Raw genomic sequence first — 8633 nt, forward strand, 5'->3', positions numbered from 1 at the left:
CATAGTTGCTCTTAAGTACTCTGGAGAGGTCCCTAAGAACAGTCTTTCCCAATGCAATTCAATTCATTTTTTTATTTCCTGGCTGCTGGTACCATGATGGTTGATTGTGGAGTCAACCAAACTAAAGCTCTTAACAATCTCAGTCTCTTCACCATCTGTCATGATGCTGCCAGTTGGCCCAGTGGTGAGAATCTTTGTCTTCTTGATGTTGACCTTCAATCCATATTGAAGGCTGCCATCCTTGACCTTCTACAGCAAGCGCTTCAGGGCCTCCTCAGTTTCAACAAGCAGAGGTGTGTCATCTGCATAACGCAGGTTCATTTGTTATTCACTAGCAAATCCTGAGTCAAAGGGGATTGTGCATAAGTAGATCTTACAATTGTTTAGCTGGTTTCATTGTTTTTGTAAGATCCTGGGTAGCTTTAACTGAGGACTCTAAATATCAGTTTGGGAATGTCATCTCTTTTAAATGAGTCAATTCCTTAAGAGAAAAATCCACTCATTTTTTGCTTTGGAGGAAATACGGGCCCCAGACCTTAAAAGTTGAGCAGAGGAAGCAGACAAAAGAGCTCCCTGTTGAATATGAAGGCTTTGGCCCACTTTGTTTTCAGCCTAGACACTCCCCCCTGCTTGTGCCTGCTTCCCTGAATCAGAGACTGGTTCATTTCTCCGAAGTGAACTACCAATGTTTTACAGTTTGTGAAGGATAGTAGTTTGACTCTGTTGTGACCTTGGCATTTTTTTGGAGTTAAGTGATAAGTATTCCTATATATAGTTGTATACTTTTAGATTGTAATTTTTAAGATTGTACAATATTAATATTAAATTCACTTTTTTAATAAAACTGGAGTGTCCCTCATAGCTGAGCCCAGGATAAGACCACAGAATATTTTCTGTCCTTGATAAGTTGCAAATAAAGATTTTTTAAAGTTTTGTTCTTAAAAAAGCATGCCCCTAAAGTGCTTTGTATTGTCTTAAGTTATTTTTCATCAAGTCATAACTCTTTGGACCTTTGCTTTTTTTCAAGTATAATGGTTGTTAAAACAATTGTTTGCCCTCCATGTTTCTGGAAATGAACAAATCTTTTGCCAGTTAACACAGTAGATTTCCTGTCAAATTTGCTGTCTTTTATGTAGGTTACCTTCTAGTGGGCATGAGAAATTTTGTGACAAAGATAACCAAAAAAAATTGCTTCAGATTCTGCACAAAATTTCTCACTCCAGAGAACTTTAAAAGATGATGGTACCAGCAGTCAGGAGGTCAGGAGATGTATTTTGGGCAAATCTGCTGTCAGGGATCTCTCCCAACAACTGAAGAGCAATGATAGCAATCTAAAGACTAAGGTGCACCTGACTCAGATCATAGTCTTTTCAGTCACTTGCTGTACATTTGAGAAGTGGAAGTTGTATGAGGATGATAGAAGAATTTGAGTTGTGGTGTTGGAGAAGCGGTTCTGAACATCCCACGGACTGCCAGCAGAATAAACCGTGCAGCCATGGTGCTCTTTGGAGGCAAAGATTTTAAAGCTTTGTCTCTCATATTTTTTGGCATGTTGCTAGGAGAAGCTATTCCTTGGAAGGAGATGGAGAGGTGGGGGGGGTCATCAAAAGAAAGACCTCCAACCAGGTAGCTAGACAAAGTGACTGCAGCAGTGGAGTCGTGTATTAGATGAGAGGATGGCACAGAATAGAACAGGGTTCAGATCTCTTGTTTATTGAGTTAATATAGGAGTCAAACTTGACTTGATGGCCCCTAACACAACAACTACTACCACCACAAATTTTTATCATAATTAGGAAAATAGAAGATGCCACTGAATTCACGTGGTTTTAACAGTAAAGGCCTTGTTCACTCATAAGGAAGCCCTTAGGCAAGGTACTTCTTTTTTGAAAAAAAAATTATTTTATTGTGGTTTACTTACAAAGTTCGTGTACATTGTTTTTCACACCAGATCTTTCTCATATCCTTTACCTACCCCTCTCTCCACCCATCAAACTGTGTGACCCTATGATTACCCTCCCTGTTCATTCTCACCCCTCTGCCTTCCCCCTTGAATCCGCATACATGTTTTACTAAATATCTTTCTCTTTCTACAATAAAGGTCTTATACAGTATTTGTCTTTATGGGGCTGGATTATTTCATTTAGCATAATGATGTCCAGTCTCTCTCAAGTCAGGTAGGGATTTTCAAAGTCTTTGCTGCTGCGTGCTTCTTAGTATTCCATTGTGTGAACATACCACAATTTCTCAGTCCATTTATTTGGGCTGTTTCCTTGTTCTTGTGATGGTGAATAATGCTGCTATGAAATTGGTGTACATATCTCCACTTGTGCCTCAGTTCTCATTTCCTTGGGATATATTCCAAATAGTGGAATAGCTGGGTCATATGCAATTTCTGTGTTCAGCTTTTGAAGAAACGTCCAACTGCCTTCCAGAGTGGTTGTACCATTTTACAATCGCACCAACACTGCATGAGAGTTCCTATCTCTCCACATCCTCTCCAACATTTATTACTTGCTGTCTGTTAAACTTTGCCACTACTACTTGTGTGAGATGGTACCTCACTGTGGTTTTTATTTGCAAGGCAAGATACTTCTTGATTCATTAGTTCAGTGGCCTAGAAATTCAGTGAAAGACATGAAATCCACTTACTGCTATTTCATCCTTCCTATATTGGCTTTGTCCCTGAATTGCCCCATTGTTCTGAAAAAGGCTCCATGGTTTCAAGCATGCAATGTGGACATGGAAATAGGTAGCTAGAAGAACAGTTTCCTACCATGCAGATCATATTATGGTAGTATATCTTTACCAAACAGACCTTCCTCCCCACTCCTCAGAGATTTCTCCTAAAATCTATTAGCTAGGAATGGAGCATATGTTAGTGCTTAATGAAAAAACTATGACTGGCTTACATTCATCCATGAGGGCACAGAAGGGCAAAGTCGTTTACCTGAGTAAAGAGTAGGTGACCACCAGGTTCTTCCAGCCTGATGGAGTAGGCAACAGTATTACACAGGCACTACCTAGAATTCGGAGTTTTCTGGCATTGGACAAACAAAGATAAGCATAAATCTATATTTTAAAAGCTAAATTTTGATTGAGATTAGTTAGAAATATTTTTAGCATACAGTATGGATGTTTTCCTTAAATGCTTTTCTTAAAATGGATAGTGTTTTGTTTTTTCTTTTCTGATTTCTTGTTTTGTTTATTTTATACTGGTTTACTTACCAAAAAAACCAAATACATTTTGAATAACAGTGGGTAAGTGGAATATGTATTTGTCAATTTTAGTACATAGAGTGGTTTTTTTAGGAGTGTATTATATGCATTATCCCTCTTAGTCTTTACAGCGACCTTGCAAGGTAAATAATTTTACTGTCTATTTCACACAGGAAGAAATTGAGACTTGGGTAGTCTGAATTGCTTTGCGTAAGTTTTAGTAGATAGTGGCAGAGCGAACGTATCCGGATCTGTCTGGCGGCCTAGGCTTTGTGTAGCCGCCTGCCCCATTCCGCCTCCCTGTGTTCTGATGATCATTAGTCTAACGTGTCTCTGAAACATTCATCATACTTAGCTGGGTTTCTCATTTGTTTTGACTTTTTAAAAAATGATGAAACAAGTATGGAAGAGGTATTTGTCAGTAGCTAGCATATTGCAAAAGGATAGGTTCTGTCGTGGTGATAAGTCATGCTGAGGTGTCAGGAACGATTCCTATAAATGCTCAAAGGCCCAGATTCAGATGGTAAAATCTTGGACCACAGAGATTCTTAGGAAGCGCTCTCTGGTGGCATAGTGGTAAGAAGGTATGCTGCAATTCCAAAGGAACACAGTTCTAATGCACAAGCTGCACCTTCCCATGAATTTATAGCCTCTGAAAACCCACTAGAGGGTCAGCCATGAGTTGGTTCCAAGGCACACAACAGCAACAACAGATTATGGAAATGACTTGTGAATAATATGCATTTTTATTTAGAGCTCCTTGCTTTTCCTTAGCCTTCTCTTCTTTCAGTGACCCTCCGCCTTTCCAAGCATGATGTCCTTCTCCAAGGAATAGCCTCTCCTATCAACATGCCCAAAGTATGTGAGATGAAGCTTAATCATCTCGCTCCAGGGAGCACTGGCAGCTCCTTCTCCAAGATAGATCTGTTTCAACAGCTATCTAAACCCAAACCCCACCCTCTTCTACCCCTTCATCAGACATCTGCAGCTTGCCAAGAACTGCTCTAGGCAGTTAACTAATGTGTACTATGTAAATAAAGAAAACCAAATCCATCAAAAGGAAGGAATTCCTTTTACCCTTCAGTGTTCTTCCACTTGCTTTAAACACTTTATTCTCTTGCCATAGACAATACTGTCTCACATGAAAAACAGGTTTTTGTGTTCTTACCTTCAACTTTCTTTTCCACTCACTGTTCTACCCTTTATCTGGTGGGGTTTGATTTTGCCCCACCCCCAGTATTTTACTGTGTTTTTGATGAAGGTTTATGGAGCAAATTAGATTCCATCTAACAGTGACAATGCTTATGTTTTCCACAACTTGTCACCTGCTCAGTGTTTCCATTTTGGCTGCTTGTTTCCATTACTGTAGCCCCCCCTCCCCCCTTTTACTGCCTCATCTTAACTTTAGGGAAATGTTGATCATTTGACTGTTGATCATCAGACAAGTCTGCCATTTAGTTCATGGACAATGACCTTTGAGTTTAGTACAAAATTGAAAGAATAACAGGGAGAGAGACCCAGGTTTTCTTCTAGTTTCTCCTGACCTAATAAATCTGACCTTTATTTTTTTAACAATTTGGGTTTTTATCCACCTTTTTGTCCCCTTGTTTCTAAGATCATCTATTGTTTCCCTTATTAGAATGGTTGGTAGTGGGACCTGGCCACCATTCTATTCGCTCAGGATCAATAAGCTAGAAAGCTATTAAATCTTGCAAATTAGCTTTTATCTTTGAATCTTTGATTTTCTTTTCTTTTGTTCCAGACAAGTAGTAATCAGTACTTGTATCTTGGATGGCTACGCACAAAATATTAAGGGAAGTTATTTAATTTAATTTCAGGTTGTTAGAGGGGGTCAGTCCTTGAAGAGAAGCATCATGCTTGGAAAGGTTACAGGGTGAGCATAAGAGAGGAAGATCCAAAAAGAGAGAGTTTGACACAGTGACTGTAACAGTGAGCTTAAGTGTGTCAGAATTGATGAAGATGACACAGGACTGGGCAGGATTCAGAGCCGTTGTTCATACAGTCGCTGAGAATCGTGGTTTACTCAGCAGCACAAAACACCTTTTTCAAGTGGCTGTTACCAAGGAGCAGTTAACTAAGGAACACAGTTTTTTTTATATTCATAATAGTGGAAAATATTTTTTCCTCCATTTTTGGATTAGCATTTAATTGCAGCTTTCTTAGATGAATCTCTTGTAATTAACAGTGTGGTGATTTCATTTTGCAATGATAAACACTGCAGAGTGTCATCCATAGATTAGCAGTAAGCACACTGAAGTTGACTAATAGGTTACACCAAAGTACATTTTAAAGTGTATTTGTGTAAAAAATTATAACAACAGCTAACATGTACTAAGTGCTAGACACCACTAAGTTATTTGTAGTTACTTCATTCTCACTATCACCCTAAGAAGTTTAGATCAGATTGCTAATGTCTTACTAGAGAAGAAGAAGAACAAGCCACACAGTCAGTATGTCACGCTCAAAGAAGATCCCAGGGATTCAGATTGTGTAGATCTGCCCAAGGTCAAATGGGTCTAGACCTCAAGTACTATTTTATGGCTCTACTATTAGACACGTCCCTGTGGAGACCTTACAGCGGGGTTTGCTCCAGTGTGAAGGCCACTTGAGTGTAGAAGTTGGTTCTTGAACTCCAGAGGATCCCATTATGTACCACGAGACTCAGGTGCTTGGGACCTCTGATGGGGTGAAGGGGTTTATTTTAAACCACATGCTCTTGTCTGTGGAGCTTTTCTCTACAGTTGAAAACCTAAGTCTAATACTAGATGTCTCAGGGAGAGTTTCCCTGGTTTGGACACAAGTTACCTGTGGATTGTCTTGGTCTTTTTAAAAATACCAGGGGTTTTTGTTTGTCTGTTTTATAATTAAAGATTCTTTGGGTCGAAAGAATCATCGGGTACAACCTCCTGCCTGATGTCTGAGCCCAGCCTCTGCTTGGACCCTTCTCCCCCTCCCACAAAGACATGGTAGAATTCCCATTCCTTCAGCCAGCCCAGCCTTCCTTTGCTTTTCAGCACTGGACCCTGGCACGTTGAGACTTTTAATCTCTTTATTACCTGTTACGGCTAAAGTGAGGGTCTCTTCTACCTATTCTATGTAGGATTTTTCTTTATATCTTTTGCTAGAGATTGTAGCTTTTTGTTTTTCTTAAAAAAATTTACAACAGGTAAACTAGATCAGCTCTCTGAGCTAAGCAATATTTGTATTAGTTTAAATAGAATCTATTTGTTTTGTTTTGTTGTTTTTTTTTTTCAAAAAAAAACAAAACCAAAACCCCCCCAACCCACCTATGCTGGATAAATAGTGATAGAATATTTGAAATGGTTTGCGATGCCTCCAGAGTTCCTTGGAAATAAGGGTGTTGGGCCTTCATCTCACATCTTAAGCGTGTTGATAGGAGGGGCCAGTCCTTGGAGGACACCATGCTTGGAAAGGTAGAGGGTCAGCAAAAGAGAGGAAGACCCTCAATAAGATGGATTGACACCGTGACTGTATTAGGGGCTCACGATATCAGAGATCATGAGGATGGCACAGGGTAGGGAAGGGTACAGACCCATTGTTCCTAGGGTTGCTCTGACTCACAGTCCACTCAATGACACATAACAGCAACAACAACAACAACAGTTAATGTGAAGTGGCCCAGTTGATTGTACATTTGAATAGCACCAAATATCTTGTTTCTAGAGGAGGGAGAGAACCGTTTAAAGGAGAGATATAACTGGGTATTTCTGTCATCACAGGAGACTAGAGCAAGGGCTACATGGTGGAGGGGACCTGGGGGAGGGTTTGTAAAACAATGAAAGAATCTTTTCTTTTACTTTTCCATAATTTTTGGACTCACGTACTTATAACTTGCTAGTCAAATTTGTGTCTTCTAGGTTGCAACACCCCCATGATACATCTTCAAGGATATGTACATGTACAGCCAAGCACAATCAATAAGAGTGCATCTGAATTCCAAAATCAATCTCCATAATAGTCTATGTGTTTCCTACTGCCAAAGGGGCCCTTTAGAGTAGTGAGAGAAGATCTTCACCCTGAAACCCACAGCGTCCCTTTTCAGCAGGAAGTAGCTAAGAGAATACGCCATCCCCTTTTCCTTATGACTCAGGGTGAAGTCTCTCTCAGGCAGGAGTGATAGGGAATGGCAAAGGACACACTGACAAAGAAGATTAATCAGAACTGGCTTTGACAAGCACTGTGGCATTTGGACAAGATCAAACTGGGAGGAGGGTAGAGAGAATAGTGCAACAATGAATGAGTGGAAGCCCAAAATCTCTGTAAATGTTTATGAAAATTAATAAAATATAATTATAGAAAAAAAAAAATCTTGTTTCTTACCTGGCCTCTTCTGAAGTCATTGATTCAAGAGATTCTCAGTTTGACAGAGGGTCAACCTTAGTCCTTTAAACTTTTGATTCTACCTGCAAACGTTGAGACATTCTGTGGCTGATGTTAGGGGATATTCGTAAGAAGGCTTTAAAAAATATATAAAGAAATTTTGTGTTATTTTTTTAAAATATCTATCAAAGCATATTTTTAAAAATACAGAAATTTTTCAAACACAAGATAAAGGGAACAGTAATTTACTCCCATGCACCAGCTTCCTTGTTTTCAAGTATCTTTCATAAAAAATCTTTTTAAAGACTCAAAAGAAAATTCTTTGTAGAAGGCTAATGTTCCCACTTTTAGTATTGCTTCTCTATGTGCTCCTGAAGCGAGAGGCCAACTCTTTTCTAAATCTCTGATTCCACTATTTCTCTCCCCAGGGCCCAGTCATATACGCGCAGTTAGACCACTCTGGCGGACAGCACAGTGACAAGATTATCAAATCCGAGTCTGTGGTGTATGCTGAACTCCTGAAGAACTAAGAGAAGACCCAGAAGGTTCCCAAGAAAGAAACAAATCCAAACTGGACTCTTGTGAAGAAAATGTAGCCCACTACCACACGTGGCCTTTGAAATCAAGCAAGGACAAGCACATGGATTTAGAGAGAGAGAGAAAAAGACAAATGTAAAGGATATGTGTAAATACTCTATTTAATCTTGCTGATGTGAGGAGCCAGTGTTGCATGATGAAAACATAGTATGCATCTCTATAGATGTAAATGGTCTTGAAGTTTTTATATGTATTTTCAGGGTCCTTGAGGATTGGGAAATTTCAGAAACATTCCTATCACCATCATTTTGAAACAGTTTGCCTTAATGGACACAGTAGTAGATTCTTTAGTATTCTAATAGACGTGGCCTTTGTATCTAAAGGCTTAACCAGTTTTTTAACTAGTTTTTTAATGGTTGTTGTGTACCATCCAGTCAGTTCCAACTCTTGTTTAGAAGGAGATGCCCATCCTTTTCCCACAGAGCAGCTAGTAGATTCAAACCATGTGCCTCTGC

The 8633-nt window shown here is 39.4% G+C and overlaps 1 protein-coding gene across 2 annotated transcripts in view; it reads left to right on the forward strand.

Annotated features, from left to right (window-relative positions):
* MPZL1 (myelin protein zero-like 1) overlaps positions 1 to 8201 on the forward strand; it is an 87405-nt gene extending 79204 nt beyond the window's left edge. Inside the window, exon 6 of one of the 2 annotated variants that reach the window (XM_006887396.1) lies at positions 8010 to 8201. In XM_006887396.1, the coding sequence (XP_006887458.1) occupies positions 8010 to 8111 (102 nt within the window). In that variant the 3' untranslated portion in view covers positions 8112 to 8201. The remainder of the gene's footprint in view (positions 1 to 8009) is intronic. The other variant, XM_006887397.1, reaches the window with a different exon arrangement.
* The last annotated feature ends 432 nt before the right edge of the window (positions 8202 to 8633 follow it).

The sequence above is a fragment of the Elephantulus edwardii genome, unplaced genomic scaffold (genome assembly GCF_000299155.1).
Source record: "Elephantulus edwardii isolate Elephantulus edwardi_28Jun2011 unplaced genomic scaffold, EleEdw1.0 scaffold00057, whole genome shotgun sequence".
Lineage (NCBI taxonomy): Eukaryota > Metazoa > Chordata > Mammalia > Macroscelidea > Macroscelididae > Elephantulus > Elephantulus edwardii.